A 21,636-nucleotide genomic window follows, 5' to 3' on the forward strand; every position below is an offset into this window, starting at 1 on the left:
CACTTTCCAGACAGATGAGGGTTGTCAGCAGGGGTTGGCAGCTCATCTAGGAGAAGGAAAGCTCTGATCTCAAAACTCCACTGTCTTGTGGCTATACCCACTCATGGGGAAGGCTTTGGGAGTGAACCCCGAAGAAGACTCTGGAGCTGGAGCCCCAAGTCAGTTCAGTGTTGAGCTCAATGCTGACTGGCAGCAACACTGCTGATGACAAATGTATTGGTTTCTGCCATTCCTTTGGATTCAGCTGCATGGAGAGGGGGAGCCTGCTGCATGTGGTCTCCATATCCTACTGCCTAGTTTGTGTATCACATGGACAGCCCCCTAACCAATGGAGTACCTGGTCCTGCACTCCCTCGGCAAGGGTGTAGTCATTCAGATGAGGTCGGTCCTTGGCCCTTTGGATGCTAAAACCAGCCCCCCATCCAACAGTCAAGGATTTAAACTTTCCCAGCATGAACCACTGTCAAATGGAGACGGTAGGAACAGAGGATTCAGAGAGAGTCAGTTACTGCTGGTTCTGGGGATGGTAGTCATTCCACCCCTCAAAGCTGCTCCACCATTCAGTAAGATCATGGATATAGGGGAGGGAGTTTGGATAAGGGGGGAAGCAAAAAGGGAGGGAGGCAGTGCAGGAGGGATAGGGTATGATGGAGCATGCAGGGAAGTATGGGGCCATGGGAGGGAGGAAAGAGGGGTGACAGGATGTGAAGGAGAACGAGATAAGCAGAAGAAAGGAAGAAGTTATGATAAGTTTGGGATAGAGGGATGGGAGGATGAAAAGGCAGAGGTAAAGAAGACAGATGGGTGGGGGGAGTAATGGTGGGAAAAGAGTAGGACACAGAGTGAGGTTGTGTCTCTAAATATGAGGGATTGGGAAGCAGAACAAGCTTCTCACACCTTGGCTGAAGAGACAGAAGACAGCAACAGACATCAATTCTGTTTTCTTTAATTAATAAATGTTCAGCCTACAACAAACTGAAGGATTGCATGGCAGGGATTGGGAGGGTGGGAGTCTGAGAAGACCCCTTCTACCCAGCGCCACACACACCCACCAACGATTATCAAACACTGGCACCTTGCTGGAGTGAGCTTCAAGGTGGTGGGAGCTGAACCCCGGCAGTATTTGGCCCTGATTCCAGGCATTGAGGGCAGCTCCAGTTATTAAAGACCCCTCTCTTTCTCCAGGAGCATTACCTTCCCCCAAATTTCAGCCATGCCTGTGGTAGCCACCTCCAACCCACCCCACCCCTTTGCCCTCTGGGTTTGGGATTTTTTCTCCGTCCTGGATTTAGATCTTCTCCACGTAGTTCCCTGGCAGTAGACCCTCCTTGCCTCGAATTCGACCGACCCACCATCCAGACGGATCTGAGCACACAGAAATAAGGAAGACTCAGTAATGCTTGAGTAGTGGGGGCTTTTAGAGTTAGAACAGCATGGAAACAGGTCCTTCAGCCCATCTTGTCCATGCCAACCACAAGACCACGACATTGAAACAGAATTAGGCCACTTGGCCCATCGAGAATGCTCTGCCATTCCATCACAACAAATGATAATGCACCAGGCTGAGGCACGCCACTTACGTCACGAGGCTGCAGTTTGAGAAACAACTTCCCACTCCCAGCCTCTGCTTTTCAGTAAGTTCTCCCTGGATTCCAGAGCCACCTACCATGTGGAACCTTATCCATGCTGAATTGAACTGAATTCCATATAAACCACATTAACCACCCTACCATTATCAACTTTCCACATCATGTTATTAAAAAATCTCAGAGCAACACACACAAAATGTTGGAGGAATTCAGCATGTCAGGCAGATCCTTCAAATGTGGCTCTACTACTGATGGAACCTGTTATTTACATTTTGGTGGTGTGTTTTTGGGCCAGTCGAGTGATCTGGTACTTTGCTGTCTTCGAGGGAGTTAATTGAGGTTTCGAGTGAAGCGTGCAGCCTGGAGGCAGAGCACAAGCCCAAGATCAACTCTATTTTTTGTCGATTATAGCATGAGGAAGATTAAAATCATTGAGGACGAGAGTGGAGGGAGGGTGGGTGTTCAGTGCCATCTACATGTGAACAGTCTTGCTCACTGCTCCCAGAGGAAAGTGCCTCACTCAATAGTGCTAGAGTCCATGGGGAAGGTTTAATTGATGTGGTTTTTGGATTGGACCCTGTAGTTCACATTATGATGTGTTTTTGGTTTCTAGACACTCCTTTTAGAGTCATAGAAAAGTACAGTACAGAAACATTCAGCCTATCTAGTGTGTACTGAGCTATTTGAACTGCCTACTCCCATTGACCTGCACCGGGAGCATAGCCCTCCATGTCCCTACCATTTAAGTACCTATCCAAACCTTTTAAACATTGAAGTCAAGATCGCATGCACCATTTGCACTAGCAGCTCATTTCACAATCTCACCACCCTCTGAGTGAAGAAGTTTCCCCTCATGTTCCCCTTAAACTTTGCACATTTCACCCTTAACCCATGACCTTTAATTGTCCCACCCAACCTCAGTGGAAAAAGCCTGCTTGCATTTACCCTTTCTACACTCCTCATAATTTTGTATACCTCGATCAAATCTCCTCTCAATCTTTTAGGTCCAAGGAATAAAGTCCTAACCTATTCAATTTTTCCATATAACTCAGGTCCTCCAGACCTGGCAACATCCTTGTAAATTTTCTCTGCACTCGTTCAAACTTATTCACATCTTTCCTATAGGTAGGTGACCAAAACTGCACAAAATATTCCAAATTAAGCCCCACTTATATAACTTCAACATAACAGCCCATCTCCTATACTCAGTACTTTTGATTTATGTAGGCCAATTGCCAAAAGCTTTCTTTACCTGTGACACCACTTTCAATGAATTATGGACCTGTATTCCCAGATCCCTGTGTTCTACCACATTCCTCAGTGCTCATTGTTCATTGTGTAAGACCTGTCCTCGTGCAGTGCAATATGTTGCACTTGTCTGCACTCAATTCCATCTGCTACTTTTCAGTCCATGTCTTTCCAAATACTCAAATACTGTATCTGGTTGCGTAGAATACCTTCCAATAACTTTCCCACTGCTGATGTCAGGCTCACCAGCCTATAATTTCCTTGTTTATTTTTAGAGCCTTTCTTAAACAGTTGGACAACATTGGCTATTCTCCAATCCTCGAGCACCTCACCTGTCACTAACAATGATTTAAATATCTCTGCTAGTTTCCCGGCAATTTCTGCAATTGCCTCCCACGGGGCTTAGGGAACACTTTGTCAGGCCTTGAGGATTTTTCCACCCTAATTTGCCTCAAGACAGCAAACACCTCCTCCTATGTAATCTGCATACAGTCCATGAAGTTGATGCAGTTTTGCCTCACTTCTATAGACTCTGTCCAACTCCTGAGTAAATACAGGTGCAAAAAAATGCATATTAAGATCTCCCCCATCTCCTTTGGCTTCATGCATGGATTACCATTCTGATTTTCCTGAGGACCAATTTTGTCCCCTGCAATCATTTTGCTCTTAACATATCTGTAGAATCCCCTAGGATTCTCCTCACGCTTTCTTTCAGCCCTCCTGATATCTTTAAGTGTTCTCTTGTATTTATAATACTTCATAAGCACCTCATTTCTTCCTACTTGCCTATACCTGCCATGCACCTCCTTTTTTAATTCTTAACCAGGACCTCCACAGCTCTTGAAAACAAAGCTTCCCTACACCTGTTACCTTTTATTCTGACAAGCATATACGAGCTCTGTACTCTCAAAAGTTCACTTTTGAATGCCTCCCACTTACCAAGAATACCCTTGCCCTAAAACAGCTAGAATCTGAACACACGGACTAGACCTATTTTTTTTTTGGCGTATTTACTTTGAAACTAATGTTATTGTGGTCACTGGATGCAAAGTGTTCCCCCGCACACTGTCACCTGTCCTGTCTCATTCCCCAATAGCACACTCTCTCATTGGCACTTCTATGTACTGATTAAGAAAACTTTCTGAACAAATTTGACAAACTCTATCCCATCTAATCCTTTAACAGTAGGGGTCCCAGTCAATATGTAGAAAGTTAAAATCACCTATTATCTATTATGTAACAGTCTGCAATCTCTCTGCAGACAGTTGGGTGGTCTGTAATATAGCCCCAATAATCTAGTCACACCTTTCTTATTCCTCAGTTCCACCCATAATGCCTCAATAGATCAGTTTTCAAGTTCATCCTGACTGACCACTTCCACGACAATTTCCTTCACTAGTAATGCCACCCTCGCTCCTTTAATCCCTCCCGCTCTACACGTCTAAAACAATGGAACCCAGGAATACTGAGCTGCCAGTCCTGTCCCTCCTGTAACAAACTCACATTAATGGCTACAATATCATAATTCCAGGTGTTGATCCATGTCCTGAGCTCATCTGTCTTTCTTACAATATTCTTGAATTGAAATATACACAGCTCAAGACATCGGTCACATCATGCTCAATCTTTTGATTCCTGACATTGTTTGAGTTCCTAACATCTGCCTCCACAACCTCTCCACTATCTGTTCCTGTACTCTGGTTCCCATCCCTGCAACTCCAGTTTAAACCACCCCCCCTTCCTCCAGCACCAGCAAACATTCCCGCCAGGATACTAGTCCCCTTCCAGTTCACGTCTCTTCTGTACAGATCCCACCTTCCCTGGTAGAGAACCCGAAGATCCAAAAATCTTATACCCTCCGTCCTACACCAACTCCTTAACCACATATTAAACTGTATAATCATCCTAGTTCTGGCCTCACTAGCACGTGGCACGGGTAGCAATCCTGAAATCACAACCCTGGAGGTCCTGCCCTTTAACTTAGCACTGAACTCCCTGAACTCTCTTTGCAGAACCTCATCACTCTTCCTACCCATGTCATTGGACCATGACCTCTGGCTGTTCACCCTCCCACTTAAGAATGCTGAGGACTCTATCTGAGACATCCTGGACCCTATTTTGTTGCTGATTTGTGCAATTTTGATCAGGCAGACTAGTGCTACAGCCTGCAGATAACGAGAGATGCAGAGCTGAACTGAACAACGCCTGGACCCTTTTGATGTCTTTGTGATTTGGTGTTTCGTATTCTGTGTGTTTGCTCTTTTTTCCTTCCCATTTGCATGATTTTTTTTGCGCTTTGGGGGTTTGATCTTTGTCTTTAAAGGGATTCCATGGCTGTCTGTGGGAAGATGAGTCTCAGGGTTGGATACTGCACACGGATTTTGATAATATATGTTCTTTGAATCTTGATCTATGAAGAGGAAAACCCATTCTCTTCTCCACACCTCCCCATCACTGCCCTCTGGTTCCCCTCCCTCTCCTTTCCCCCATGGTCCACGATCCTTTCCTATCAGATTTGATCTTCTTCAGACCTTTACCTCCTCCACCTATCACCTTGCAGCTTCTTACTTCATCCCCACTCCCCCACCCATCCACCTCACCTAGTCTCATCTATCACCTGCCTCTCTCGCCACCTCCTTATTCTTTTCCAGTCCCGGTGAAGGGTCTCGGCCGGAAACCTCGACTGTTGATTCATTTCAATTGATGCTGCCTGACCTGCAATATTCTCCAATACTTTGAGTGTGTTCTCCAGATTTCCAGCATCTGCAGAATCTCCCATGCATTTGAAAGATCTCAAAAAAGTTCACACACAAAGCCATGCTGACAAACTCTAATCAATCCCATCTTTCCAATGTACGTACATCTTATCCCTCAGAATCCTCTCCAGTAGCTTACCCACCACAGATTTCGTTAGACTTATTACTCTATAGTTCCCAAATTTTTTGTTGCCATTCTTCTTAAAAATAGGCGGAACATTTGCTGCACGCCGGTCTATCAGCACCTCAGATCGTGATGTCAATTGTCTTAGCCAGGACTCAGCAATTTCTTCTCCGGTCTTCCACAACATTCTAAGATGGACATGGTCCGTCCCTGGAGATCGTTTACCTTTGTACCTTATAGAACATTCCCAACCTTCCCAATTGGAGTGGATATTGTATCTCCTCCCCTGCATGTCCTTCCTCATTGGGAGATGGGTTTCTCACTGTCTGCCACCCATGAATGGGCAAAGTATGGCAAAGTGTGTTACCGCCCGTGTGTTCCCTCGAGTGTGGGTCATAAGATATAGGAGCTGAATTAGGCCATTCAGCCCATCAAGTCTGCTCCGCCATTTGATCATGACTGATTTATTTTCCCTCTCAACACCATTCTCCTGCCCTCTCCTCTTAACCTTTGATGGCCTGGCTAATCAAGAACCTGTCAACCTCCATTTTAAATATACCCAATGACTTGGCCTCTATAGTCATCTGTGGCAATGAATTCCACAGATTCACCATCCACTGACTAAAGAAATTAATTCTCAACCCTTTTCTAAAGGGACATCCTTCAAATGGGCCCGCTGGTCCTAGACATGGGCTGAAAAATAGCAGATGGAAAACATCCTCTCCACTTCCATTCTATATAGACTTTCAATATTTGAAAAGTATCAATGAGATTCCCCACCAACCCACCTTGCTTCTAGATTCCAGGGAGTACAGACCCGGAGCCATCAAATGATCCCTTTCATTTATGGGATCATTCTTGCTGGCCTCCCCCAGACCATCTCCAATATCAGCAAGTCCTTTCCTGGATATGGGGCCCCAAACTGCTCTCAAAATTTCAGATGTAGTCTGACCAATGTCTTCTAAAGTCTCAGCACTTCCTTTCTCAGCCACAGAGCTGGATAGCAACTAAGTCCCAGTGCGGAATGGTACAAGTCAATGGTGAGATCGCACTTGGAGTATTGTGCACAGTTGTGGGCAGCCAGCTATAGGAAAGACATCGTTAGACAGGAAGGGGTATGGAAAACATTCTCGAGGATGTTACTGGGTCAGAAAGGCTTGAGTTTTGGGGAGACGCTGGGCAGGCTGGGACGCTACCCCCCCCCCCCACCTTGCCAACAAGTGACCCCCAAACAGTTCGTACCCGGTTCCAGCTCTTACCTTCCTTTACAATCTCGATGATGTCGTCCGCGTTGAAGCTCAGCTCGTCAGTGTCCTGTGCATCATAGGCGTAAAGTGCCCGGCAACGAGCCTGCCTCGGGTGGGGCTTGGGTTTGGAGCGCCCTCCCCCTGGGACGGGCTTCACCTCCTTTGACATCCGCCTGTGTAAGCTGGGAGAGGGAAGCACAAGGTGACCTTTGGGAAAGCAGCAGACACTCACCTCTCCCACCTTCCAACAGGTAACACTCCAGGCCCTCTCCCCACCCCAGCACAATATCCATCCTGACTGGTCTGGGAATTGGAACGCAGAGCTGTGGAGAGTAGTGGACTCGGTCCAATACATCCCTCCCCACCATCGCTGGCGTCTGTGGGAGGCGCCGCTTCATAAAGGCAAATCCATCAACAAAGATCCCGGCCGTGCCATCTTCTCACAGCTTCCCATCGGAAGCTCAAGTCCCACATCACCAGGTTCGGGAACAGCCGCTTCCCTTCAACCATTCGTTCCTTGAACCGACCGGCACAATCCTCAGTATAGTAACTCTGAGAGCATTTTGCACTATAACAGACTTCGACTTTTTTTGTTCTAATTGTGTTCTTTCTTGTAAGAATTGTACATCATTTACATTTAATCAAAGTTTCTCAGGGTTGATAAAGGTTGCCATAGCCAGGGTGGTAGTGGGGATGAGCTCCCAGTGCCTATTAAATGCTCCCAATGGCGTGGATCTCAAACAGCCTCTGACAGCCCAGTCCAGCTCCTGGCCTTCACGTGTGGCTTAGCTACTAAACCCGGCGGAACTGTTTCTACTGACAGGAGAAGGGGCAAAGGTGGGCCACTGGTGCCTCAAAACCTGTGGCTTTGCTTTTAAGCGAGAAGGAAAACTCTGATCTCAAACCTCTGCTGCCTTGCACCCATCTTCACGAGCAACTCCTGAGGAACAATCTGTTGTGGATTCCCTGGGGCGAGCTCAAGGTTGACGGGCAACTCCTGCACCATGGCTGGTGGCAAGCCGTTTCGGTCTCAGCCGTTCATTTGGCTGTGTGCAGCCCGCTGCATGGGCAACAGATCCTTCTTCACATCGTAGTGCCCTGGCTTACGTACAATAACCTAAACCGTTGGGACAACGTCCATGGTCGACCCCTCCGAGTTCCTCAGGTGGGTCCTGACCCTGGTGGAAGCCCCTTCTCGAGGTGCTGTTCTGCTGGTGAAGGTGTGGCGCTGGGCACAGGAGCTCAGAGTGCCGCTTACTGTGCGAGGCTGCTGCCCGGGCAGTTTTTCATTGAACCTGTGCATACATGAACTTGGCCATCTGACAGTAAACTCAACTTCGACCTACACGGTCCCTGCCCGTCTCTGTAACCCCCTCCCTCCCCTACACACCTCCCAACATTTGTGACCCCGACACCACTCCCTCCTGTAACCCCATCCCTCCCCCACACACCTCCCCATCTCTGTAACCCCCTCCCTCCCCTACACACCTCCCAACGTTTGTGACCCCGACACCACTCCCTCCTGTAACCCCATCCCTCCCCCACACACCTCCCCATCTCTGTAACCCCCTCCCTCCCCTACACACCTCCCAACATTTGTGACCCCGACACCACTCCCTCCTGTAACTCCATCCCTGCCCCACACACCTCCCCATCTCTGTAACCCCTCCCTCCCCTACACACCTCCCAACATTTGTGACCCCGACACCACTCCCTCCTGTAACCCCATCCCTCCCCCACACACCTCCCCATCTCTGTAACCCCCTCCCTCCCCTACACACCTCCCAACGTTTGTGACCCCGACACCACTCCCTCCTGTAACCCCATCCCTCCCCCACACACCTCCCCATCTCTGTAACCCCCTCCCTCCCCTACACACCTCCCAACGTTTGTGACCCCGACACCACTCCCTCCTGTAACCCCATCCCTCCCCCACACACCTCCCCATCTCTGTAACCCCCTCCCTCCCCTACACACCTCCCAACATTTGTGACCCCGACACCACTCCCTCCTGTAACTCCATCCCTGCCCCACACACCTCCCCATCTCTGTAACCCCTCCCTCCCCTACACACCTCCCAACATTTGTGACCCCGACACCACTCCCTCCTGTAACCCCATCCCTCCCCCACACACCTCCCCATCTCTGTAACCCCCTCCCTCCCCTACATATCGCCCCATTTCTGTGATCCCCCTACACCTGTCTCTGTAACCCCTCCCCATGTCTGTAACCCCCTCTAAACCCTACAACTCCCCCATCACTGTAACCCCCTCCCTCTCCTACACCCCTCCGTCTCTGTAACCCTCCCACCCCTGCACACCCCATTTCTGTGACTCCTCTCTATCTCTCCTACACCCCTCCCAGTCTCTGTAACCCTCTCCCTTCCTACACCCCTCCCCAACTCTATAACCCCTCCATCTCCTTTACCCCTCCCAGTCTCTGTAACCCTCTCCCTTCCTACACCCCTCCCCAACTCTATAACCCCTCCCTCTCCTACACCCCTCCCAGTCTCTGTAACCCTCTCCCTTCCTACACCCCTCCCCAACTCTATAACCCCTCCATCTCCTTTACCCCTCCCAGTTTCTGTAACCCCCCCCTCCCCGACTCCTCCCCACGTCTGTAACCCCCTCTAAACCCTACAACTCTCCCTGTCTCTATAACCCCCTCTCTCTCCTACACCCCTCCCTGCTTGGCCACTAAACCCCTCACTGTCTCTGTGACACCCCCCCTCCCCACTCCAACCCGTTCACCTCTCCCCATCCCTGGAAGCAACCCCAGCCACTTGGATCTCTTTTATAATCTTGGAAACTGGGTCCTTGCCCAGTTTCCGGTGTTTCGGGATCAGGGACCACCTACCCTGCCACCCCCTGGTCGGGAACGTTCATGAAGTCCAGGTTCTGCTGCTCAGGGTGGGCCCTAGCCCGCGTCGACGCCCCGTGCCGGGGCAAGGTTGGCTGCTCCATGCTGGTCTGGCGGTGAAGCGAGTTCCCCTGGACACGGGCGTCCAGTGGAGAGGGTCCCACGCGAGGGTCCTGCCTCCGGGTCGTAACCTGGACGTCACCTGAATGGCGAGAGCTAGGTCATCCATATTGTAGAATTCCCTTCTTTGTAGGCAGTCACAGAGATGGAGGGGCACGGGGGGGTCACAGAGATGGAGGGGCATGGGGGTCACAGAGATGGAGGGGCACGGGGGTCACAGAAATGGTGGGGCATGGGGGGGTCACAGAAATGGAGGGGCACGGGGGGTCACAGATATGGAGAGGCACGGGGGGGTCACAGAGATGGGCATAGGGGGTGGGGGGCACAGAGATGGAGGGGCATGGGGGGTCACAGAAATGGAGGGGCATGGGGGTCACAGAAATGGAGGGGCACGGGGGGGTCACAGATATGGAGGGGCATGGGGGGTCACAGAAATGGAGGGGCACGGGGGGTCACAGATATGGAGAGGCACGGGGGGTCATAGAGATGGGCATAGGGGATGCGGGGGTCACAGAGATGGAGGGGCATGGGGGGTCACAGAAATGGAGGGGTATGGGGGTGGGGGTCACAGATGGAGGGGCACGGGGGGTCACAGAGATGGGCATAGGGGATGCGGGGGTCACAGAGATGGAGGGGCATGGGGGGTCACAGAGATGGAGGGGCACGGGGGGTCACAGAGATGGAGGGGCATAGGGGGTCACAGAGATGGAGGGGCACGGGGGGTCACAGAGATGGAGGGGCATAGGGGGTCACAGAGATGGAGGGGCATAGGGGGTCACAGATGGAGGGGCATGGGGGGTCACAGATATGGAGAGGCACGGGGGGGTCACAGAGATGGGCATAGGAGATGGGGGGCACAGAGATGGGCATAGGGGGTGGGGGGTCACAGAGATAGGCATAGGGGGTGGGGGGCATAGAGATGGAGGGGCATGGGGGGTCACAGAGATGGAGGGGCATGGGGGGGTCACAGAGATGGAGGGGCACGGGGGGTCACAGAGATGGAGGGGCATGGGGGTGGGGGTCACAGATGGAGGGGCACGGGGGGTCACAGATATGGAGAGGCACGGGGGGTCACAGAGATGGGCATAGGGGATGCAGGGGTCACAGAGATGGAGGGGCATGGGGGTCACAGAAATGGAGGGTATGGGGTGGGGGTCACAGAGATGGGCATAGGGGGTGGGGGGCACAGAGATGGAGGGATGCGGGGGGGTCACAGAGATGGAGGGGCATAGGGGGTGGGGTCACAGAAATGGAGGGGTATGGGGGTGGGGGTCACAGATGGAGGGGCATAGGAGGTGGGGTCACAGAGATGGAGGGGCATGGGGGGTCACAGAAATGGAGGGGTATGGGTGTGGGGGTCACAGAGATGGAGGGGCATAGGTGGGGTCACAGAGATGGAGGGGCGTGGGGGATGGGGGTCACAGAGATGGGGAGGGGCATGGGGGATGGGGGTCAGAGATGGAGGGGCATGGGGGTGGGGGTCAGAGATGGAGGGGCATAGGGGTGGGGGTCAGAGATGGAGGGGCATAGGGGGTGGGGTCACAGAGATGGAGGGGCGTGGGGGATGGGGGTCAGAGATGGAGGGGCATGGGGGTGGGGGTCACAGAGATGGGGAGGGGCATGGGGGATGGGGGTCAGAGATGGAGCGTGGGGGATGGGGGTCAGAGATGGAGGGGCATGGGGGTGGGGGTCACAGATGGAGGGGCATGGGGGTGGGGGTCACAGAAATGGTGGGCCATGGGGGATGGGGGGTCACAGAGATGGTGGGGCATGGGGGATGGGGGTCAGAGATGGAGGGGCATGGGGGTGGGGGTCACAGAGATGGGGAGGGGCATGGGGGATGGGGGTCACAGATGGAGGGGCATGGGGGTGGGGGTCAGAGATGGAGGGGCATGGGGGTGGGGGTCACAGAGATGGGGAGGGGCATGGGGGATGGGGGTCAGAGATGGAGGGGCATGGGGATGGGGGTCACAGATGGAGGGGCATGGGGGTGGGGGTCACAGAAATGGTGGGCCATGGGGGATGGGGGGTCACAGAGATGGTGGGGCATGGGGGTGGGGGTCACAGAGATGGGGAGGGGCATGGGGTGGGTCACGGAGATGGAGGGGCGTGGGGGGTTCACAGAGATGGGGAGGGTTGTTGGGAAGGGTGAGGGGTTACAGAGACAGGGAGGAGTGTTGGGTCAGAAGGTGTCTCGGAGATGGGCAGGGAGCTGGAGAGCATGTTACTGAGACAGGGAGACGACTGTTAGAGAGGAGGAGGGGTGTAGGGGTCGGAGAGGGGAGGGGTGTAGGGGCTGGAGGGGGTTCAGAGAGGGGGAGTGGTGTAGGGGTTGGAGAGGGGGAGGGATCTAGGGGCTGGAGAGGGTAAGAGAGAAGGGGAGGGATGTAGGGGCCGGAGAGGGTAAGAGAGATGGGGAGGGTGTAGGGGTTGGAGAGGGGGAGGGATGTAGGGGCTGGAGAGGGTAAGAGAGATGGGGAGGGTGTAGGGGTTGGGGAGGGATGTAGGGGCCGGAGAGGGTAAGAGAGATGGGGAGGGTGTAGGGGTTGGAGAGGGGGAGGGATGTAGGGGCCGGAGAGGGTAAGAGAGATGGGGAGGGTGTAGGGGTTGGAGAGGGGGAGGGATGTAGGGGCCGGAGAGGGTAAGAGAGATGGGGAGGGATGTAGGGGCCGGAGAGGGTAAGAGAGATGGGGAGGGTGTAGGGGTTGGGGAGGGATGTAGGGGCTGGAGAGGGTAAGAGAGATGGGGAGGGTGTAGGGGTTGGAGAGGGTAAGAGAGATGGGGAGGGTGTAGGGGTTGGAGAGGGGGAGGGATGTAGGGGCCGGAGAGGGTATGAGAGATGGGGAGGGTGTAGGGGTTGGAGAGGGGGAGGGATGTAGGGGCCGGAGAGGGTAAGAGAGATGGGGAGGGTGTAGGGGTTGGAGAGGGGGAGGGATGTAGGGGCTGGAGAGGGTAAGAGAGAAGGGGAGGGTGTAGCGGTTGGAGAGGGGGAGGGATGTAGGGGCTGGAGAGGGTAAGAGAGATGGGGAGGGTGTAGGGGTTGGGGAGGGATGTAGGGGCCGGAGAGGGTAAGAGAGATGGGGAGGGTGTAGGGGTTGGGGAGGGATGTAGGGGCCGGAGAGGGTAAGAGAGATGGGGAGGGTGTAGGGGTTGGAGGGGTTCAGTGAGAGACAGGGTTGTAGGGACTGGAACAGATTCACTTACCAGCAGGGAGCTGTTGCCTTGAATTTATGTAGGCACTCTTTCTCTTGTCTTTCCTTGTCGGCCCTGGAAATGATAATAAAACATTTCCTGAGCACTGCATCACTGGCAGCTGCCGCCTGTTGTTGTAGCTCAGACACACTGCCCACTACCAGTGGCCGTGACACTCCTATCCTCCTAGGGCACCAGAGTAGGGTCGCAGTCAGTATATCACTTTTACAACGGTAACGAGCACCGATCGGGGTTCAATTCCAGCCGCTGTCTGTAAGGAGTTTGTACGTTCTCTCTGTGACCACATGGCTTTCCTCCGGGTGCTCCGGTTCCTGCCCACATTTCAGAGGGTTAGGGAGTAGTGGGCATGCTGTGTTGTCACTCGCGGGCATCCTCGGACTGTTAGTCAGTGACATTTCACTGTACGTGTGACAGATAAAGCTGCTCTTTCACCTTTTACCTCTTCCCCGGAAGTGTTACCTCATCAATCCACAGTTCCCCTTTCAAATCCCGATGCAAGACGAAGCTGGTTTTGGCTGGAAAACACAGGGTTTGGACTGGATCTTGGGGAATTTGGGATACAGTAAACCCTCCGGAGAGCTTCAGTCAGTCCTGCCCAGACAGGAGGTGACAGCCCAATCTGCCACTCAGATACAGAAGCGGGAAAGCGCCAAGCTCGAGGACAGCTTTGAGTGTGCTGTTCAATACCGCTTGTATAAGAAGATGGATTCTTAACCTCACAGACTACACAGGTTTGCAGTTTATCTGCGTGTACTGCACTTTCCCTGCAGCTGTTGCATGTTATTTTGCATTTAACTGCACTGTCTAAACTGCCCATTGCATCACCTGCACCAGCTACCTGCCACCAAGGACATACCTACAGAAAGGTGCCAGTAACCCACCCACCCTGCTCATGGACCGTTTGTCCCACTCCCATTGGGGAGGAGGCTACGTAGCATCCACACCAGGAGCACCAGACTCAAAAACAGTTACCTTCCCCAAGCAGTCAGACTGATCAATACCTCCACCCGCTAACTCCACCACTACTTTATTATTTCCTGTCAGTCTCCTTGCGTACAGCCTAGAGCCACTTTATAGATACAATTAATCTCTGTATACAAGCTATCTTATGTATTTATGTTTTGTGTTTTTTTAATTATTGCTGTTTCTTTGTGCTGCATCGGATCTGGAGTAACAATTATTTTGTTTTTCTTTACACGCCTACGGGAAATGACATTAAACAATCTTGAATCTTGTTTCACCTTATTCTGCTTCAGTGCTGGAACTGTGCAATGATCTGATCTGTATGAACAGTGTGCAAGACGAGCTTCTCACTTCATCTCGTACACGTGACAATAATAAACCAATTCCTGTTCCAAGAAGCTGTAACGGTCTCCATTAATTTGGCCGAGTTATATGAACACTGAGGACCAGCAGGAGGCCTGTTTCTGTTCTGTGAAACCGAGGCTGATCTGACTCCCCTCCCACCCTCACCTCGCACTTTATCGTTTACCTTTTCTGTGGCCTTTACGCTTTATTCCGCATTGTTATTGGTTTTCTTGTACTATCTTAACGCTGTGTAATGATTTGATCTGTAAGAACAGTATACAATTCACTGCATCGCCACACATACAACAATAATAAACCAATTCCAGTATCAGCTCTCTTGCAGTTTGAATATCCACTCTGAATACAATCAGTAACACTGTTCCACAGCTCCCCAGGAAAGATTCCCCCACTTCAGAGGGAAGAACTCTCCTCGTGCTCTCCATCGGGAACAAAGTGTCTGAAATACTTGCACCACCCTCTCTGTTCTGGACATCCCCTGCCCCACCCTGTGGAGCCAGAGACCTCCGAGATCTCTGGGTTACTGGCCTAACCTCTCCTCACGGCAGCTCTGCCCGACGAGGAGTTTGAGGAGATTTGATGCGTCACCACAGACCGGCAAACTTTGGAGAGTGTGCTGACTGGTTCCATCACTGTCTGGCGTAGGCTCCAGGATCACAAGAGGACGAGGGCTATAGACTCAGCCAGCTCCATCGTGGGCACAACCCTCCCCTCCGTACAGGACATCTTAAAAAGGCAAAGCCTCAAGATAGAGGAGTTTGCAGTTCTCTCCCACCCTTCTATCATCCTTGTGCCTGTCTAGGAGTCTCTTAAATACCCCTAGTGTATCTGCCTCTATCACCACCCCTGGCAGGGTGTTCCATGCACCCTCCACTCCTCTGTGTAAAAAAACTACCTCTGACATCCCTCTCTTAAACTTTCCTCCATTCACTTTAGTTATGGCCCCATTTTAGCCATTTCTATCCTGGGAAAAAGTCCACTCAATCTATGTCTCTTACCATCTCTATCAAGTCACCTCTCATCCTCCTTCGCTCCAAAGAGAAAAGCCCCACTTATCCTCATCAGGCACACTCACTCGTCCAGGCAGCAAGTTCATACACGTGACAATAACAAACCAGTTTCCAACCTCAAGCCTTGAACAAACTGACTCAAGATTCGGGCCAGACACTTCACTCCGTGCACAGGAACATTCGCGATTCAACATTGCTTAATGTCAAGTCTAAATCCAGCACAAAAAATCACAAGCACAATAACACACCGTAAATATAATACATAAGATAGTTTATACACATAGACTGACTGTGTGCCCATAAAGAGACACTAGGCTGTACGCAAGGTGACTGACAGGAAATGATGAAGCAGTGTTGGAGTTGCTGATCAGTCTAACCGCTTTGGTCTGGTGCTCCTGGTGCGGACTCCTCCCTGACGGGAGTGGGACAAACAGGGTGGGTGGGATCCTTCATGATGACATTGGCCCTTTCCTGGCGCCTTTCGGTCGATATGTCCATGAGGCGGGTGGCTGGTGCCGGAGATGCGTCGGGAAGATGTGTTGTACAGCTTTCTTGTCTGCCACAGTGCGGTAACCCGCATTGCATGAAGAATCCCAGGAATTCTGGACGTTGGAGCGTTGAGGATGGATCGGTGGGGGTGGGGTATGAGGTGGAGGGAGATGGGGGATGGTGGGCTACGGGGAGCTGCCGTGGGAGGGGATGGGGGGGGTAAGCAGACTACGGCTGGGAAGGGAGAGGCGCACGCAGGAAAGGACTCACTGGTGTTCTTGGGCAGCCCAGGTCCGATGCTGACTTCCAGCAGCTTGTTAGTGGGTTTCAGCACTGCCACATTGCCCTGTCCCACCCGGAACTGGATCTGGCGCATCCCTGCCGCCGCCCACGGCCCCCAGCCCTCCTTCTTCACCTTGAACTCCAACCTGTGAGACAGAGAGGCTAAAGGTCAAACGTAGCATATCTCCTGGAAAACCCCATCTCTCCGACTCCCGTACCATCTCACCCCATCCTTATCATCTCCCTGACCATCTCATCCCATCCTCCCCATGTAACTCATCTCATCCTCCCTGTCTTCCCTACCATCTCATCTCATCCTCCCGATCACCCCCATCATCCCATCCTCCCATCACCCCCATCATCTCATCCTCCCATCACCCCCATCATCTCATCCCATCCCATCCTCCCATCATCTCATCCCATCCTCCCATCACCCCCATCATCTCATCCTCCCATCACCCCCATCATCTCATCCCATCCTCCCATCACCCCCATCATCTCATCCCATCCTCCCGATCACCCCCATCATCCCATCCTCCCATCACCCCCATCATCTCATCCTCCCATCACCCCCATCATCTCATCCCATCCTCCCATCACCCCCATCATCTCATCCTCCCATCACCCCAATCATCTCATCCCATCCTCCCATCACCCCCATCATCTCATCCCATCCTCCCGATCACCCCCATCATCTCATCCTCCCATCACCCCCATCATCTCATCCCATCCTCCCGATCACCCCCATCATCCCATCCTCCCATCACCCCCATCATCTCATCCTCCCATCACCCCCATCATCTCATCCCATCCTCCCGATCACCCCCATCATCCCATCCTCCCATCACCCCCATCATCTCATCCTCCCATCACCCCCATCATCTCATCCCATCCTCTCGATCACCCCCATCATCCCATCCTCCCATCACCCCCATCATCTCATCCTCCCATCACCCCCATCATCTCATCCCATCCCATCCTCCCATCATCTCATCCCATCCTCCCATCACCCCCATCATCTCATCCTCCCATCACCCCCATCATCTCATCCCATCCTCCCATCACCCCCATCATCTCATCCCATCCTCCCGATCAACCCCATCATCCCATCCTCCCATCACCCCCATCATCACATCCTCCCATCACCCCCCATCATCCCATCCTCCCATCACCCCCATCATCTCATCCTCCCATCACCCCCATCATCTCATCCCATCCCATGCTCCCATCATCTCATCCCATCCTCCCATCACCCCATCATCTCATCCCATCCTCCCGATCACCCCCATCATCTCATCCCATCCCATCCTCCCATCATCTCATCCCATCCTCCCATCACCCCCATCATCTCATCCCATCCCATCATCTCATCCCATCCTCCCGATCACCCCCATCCCATCCTCCCATCATCTCATCCCATCCTCCCATCACCCCCATCATCTCATCCCATCCTCCCATAATCTCATCCCATCCTCTCATCACCCCCATCATCTCATCCCATCCTCCCATCACCCCCATCATCTCATCCCATCCCATCCTCCCATCATCTCATCCCATCCTCCCAATCACCCCCATCATCTCATCCTCCCATTACCCCATCATCTCATTCCATCCTCCCATCACCCCCATCATATCATCCGATCCCATCATCTCATCCCATCCTCCCGATCACCCCCATCATCTCATCCCTTCCTCCCGATCACCCACATCATCTCATCCCATCCTCCCATCACCCCCATCATCTCATCCCATCCTACCGATCACCCACATCATCTCATCCCATCCTCCCGATCACCCCCATCATCTCATCCCTTCCTCCCGATCACCCACATCATCTCATCCCATCATCCCATCACCCCCCATCATCTCATCCCATCCTCCCGATCACCCACATCATCTCATCCCATCCTCCCGATCACCCCCATCATCTCATCCCATCCTCCCGAACACCCCCATCATCCCATCCTCCCATCACCCCCATCATCCCATCCCATCCTCCCGATCACCCCATCATCTCATCCCATCCTCCCGATCACCCCCATCATCTCATCCCATCCTCTGTCTTCCCAACCATCTCATCCCATCCTCCTGATCACCCCCATCATCTCATCCCATCCTCCCGATCACCCCCCATCATCTCACCCCATCCTCCCGATCACCCCCATCATCTCATCCCATCCTCCCGATCACCCCCATCATCCCATCCTCCCATCACCCCCATCATCTCATCCCATCCTCCTAATCACCCCCATCATCTCATCCCATCCTCCTGATCACCCCCATCATCTCAACCCATCCTCCCGATCACCCCCATCATCTCATCCCATCCTCCCAATCACCCCCATCATCTCATCCTCCCATCACCCCCATCATCTCATCCCATCCTCCCGATCACCCCCATCATCTCATCCCATCCTCTGTCTTCCCAACCATCTCATCCCATCCTCCTGATCACCCCCATCATCTCAACCCATCCTCCCGATCACCCCCATCATCTCATCCCATCCTCCCAATCACCCCCATCATCTCATCCTCCCATCACCCCCATCATCTCATCCTATCCTCCCGATCACCCCCATCATCTCATCACATCCTCTGTCTTCCCAACCATCTCATCCCATCCTCCCGATCACCCCCATCATCTCATCCCATCCTCCTAATCACCACCATCATCTCATCCCATCCTCCCGATCACCCCCATCATCTCAACCCATCCTCCCGATCACCCCCATCATCTCATCCCATCCTCCCGATCACCCCCATCATCTCAACCCATCCTCCCGGTCACACCCCATCATCTCATCCCATCCTCTGTCTTCTCAACCATCTCATCCCATCCTCCCGATCACCCCCATCATCTCATCCCATCCCATCACCCCCATCATCTCATCCCATCCTCCCATCACCCCCATCATCTCATCCCATCCTCCCGATCACCCCCATCATCTCATCCCATCCTCCCGATCACCCCCATCATCTCATCCCATCCTCTGTCTTCCCAACCATCTCATCCCATCCTCCCGATCACCCCCATCATCCCATCCTCCCATCACCCCCATCATCTCATCCCATCCTCCCCATGTAACTCATCTCATCCTCCCTGTCTTCCCAAACATCTCATCCCATCCTCCCGATCACCCCCATCATCCCATCCTCCCATCACCCCCATCATCTCATCCCATCCTCCTAATCACCCCCATCATCTCATCCCATCCTCCCGATCACCCCCATCATCTCAACCCATTCTCCCGATCACCCCCATCATCTCATCCCATCCTCCCGATCACCCCCATCATCTCAACCCATCCTCCCGATCACCCCCCATCATCTCATCCCATCCTCTCGATCACCCCCATCATCTCATCCCATCCTCCCGATCACCCCCATCATCTCATCCCATCCCATCCTCCCATCACCCCCATTATCTCATCCCATCCTCCCGATCACACCCATCATCTCATCCCATCCCATCCTCCCATCACCCCATCATCTCATCCCATCCTCCCATCACCCCCATCATCCCATCCCATCCCATCCTCCCATCAGCCCCATCATCTCATCCCATCCTCCCGATCACCCCCATCATCTCATCCCATCCCATCCTCCCATCACCCCCATCATCTCATCCCATCCCATCCTCCCATCACCCCCATCATCTCATCCCATCCTCCTGATCACCCACATCATCTCAACCCATCCTCCCGATCACCCCCATCATCTCATCCCATCCCATCCCATCCTCCCATCACCCCCATCATCTCATCCCATCCTCCCGATCACCCCCATCATCTCATCCCATCCTCCCATCACCCCCATCACCTCATCCCATCCTCCCGATTACCCCCATCATCTCATCCCATCCCATCCTCCCATCACCCCCATCATCTCATCCCATCCCATCCTCCCATCACCCCCATCATCTCATCCCATCCTCCCATCACCCCCATCATCTCATCCCATCCCATCCTCCCATCACCCCCATCATCTCATCCCATCCTCCTGATCACCCACATCATCTCATCCCATCCTCCCGATCACCCCCATCATCTCAACCCATCCTCCCGATCACCCCCATCATCTCATCCCATCCTCTGTCTTCCCAACCATCTCATCCCATCCTCCTGATCACCCCCATCATCCCATCCTCCCCATCATCTCATCCCATCCTCCCGATCACCCCCATCATCCCATCCTCCCATCACCCCCATCATCCCATCCTCCCATCACCCCCATCATCCCATCCTCCCGATCACCCCCATCATCTCATCCTCCCATCACCCCCATCATCTCATCCCATCCTCCCGATCACCCACATCATCTCATCCCATCCCATCCTCCCATCACCCCCATCATCTCATCCCATCCTCCCGATCACCCCCATCATCTCACCCCATCCTCTGTCTTCCCAACCATCTCATCCCATCCTCCCGATCACCCCCATCATCTCATCCCATCCTCCCGATCACCCCCATCATCTCACCCCATCCTCCCGATCACCCCCATCATCTCATCCCATCCTCCCGATCACCCCCATCATCTCACCCCATCCTCCCGATCACCCCCATCATCTCATCCCATCCTCCCGATCACCCCCAACATCTCACCCCATCCTCCCGATCACCCCCATCATCTCATCCCATCCCATCCTCCCATCACCCCATCATCTCATCCCATCCTCCCATCACCCCCATCATCCCATTCCATCCTCCCGATCACCCCCGTCATCTCATCCCATCCCATCCTCCCATCACCCCCATCATCTAATCCCATCCTCCCGATCACCCCCATCATCTCACCCCATCCTCTGTCTTCCCAACCATCTCACCCCATCCTCCCGATCACCCCCAACATCTCACCCCATCCTCCCGATCACCCCCAACATCTCACCCATCCTCCCGATCACCCCCATCATCTCATCCCATCCCATCCTCCCATCACCCCATCATCTCATCCCATCCTCCCATCACCCCCATCATCCCATCCCATCCTCCCGATCACCCCCATCATCTCATCCCATCCCATCCTCCCGATCACCCCATCATCTCATCCCATCCTCCCGATCACCCCATCATCTCATCCCATCCTCCCGATCACCCCCATCATCTCATCCCATCCCATCCTCCCATCACCCCCATCATCTCATCCCATCCCATCCTCCCGATCACCCCCATCATCTCATCCCATCATCCCGATCACCCCCATCATCTCATCCCATCCTCCCATCACCCCATCATCTCATCCCATCCTTCCGATCACCCCCATCATCTCATCCCATCCCATCCTCCTGATCACCCCCATCATCTCATCCCATCCCATCCTCCTGATCACCCCCATCATCTCATCCCATCCCATCCTCCTGATCACCCCCATCAT

General features: G+C 53.1%; 1 protein-coding gene across 4 annotated transcripts in view; it reads right to left on the reverse strand.

The window, feature by feature from the left end:
* Positions 1–930: 930 nt before the first annotated feature.
* The window catches only part of myo1eb (myosin IEb), a 127,083-nt gene continuing 106,377 nt past the window's right edge, over positions 931–21,636 (reverse strand). For all 4 annotated transcript variants that reach the window (XM_073061370.1, XM_073061371.1, XM_073061373.1 and 1 more), the window contains 5 exons: positions 16,252–16,409; positions 13,148–13,210; positions 9,821–10,025; positions 6,977–7,146; positions 931–1,365 (listed from right to left, as the gene is read on the reverse strand). In XM_073061370.1, the coding sequence (XP_072917471.1) occupies positions 1,289–1,365; positions 6,977–7,146; positions 9,821–10,025; positions 13,148–13,210; positions 16,252–16,409 (673 nt within the window). In that variant the 3' untranslated portion in view covers positions 931–1,288. The remainder of the gene's footprint in view (positions 1,366–6,976; positions 7,147–9,820; positions 10,026–13,147; positions 13,211–16,251; positions 16,410–21,636) is intronic.

The sequence above is a fragment of the Hemitrygon akajei genome, chromosome 11 (genome assembly GCF_048418815.1).
Source record: "Hemitrygon akajei chromosome 11, sHemAka1.3, whole genome shotgun sequence".
Lineage (NCBI taxonomy): Eukaryota > Metazoa > Chordata > Chondrichthyes > Myliobatiformes > Dasyatidae > Hemitrygon > Hemitrygon akajei.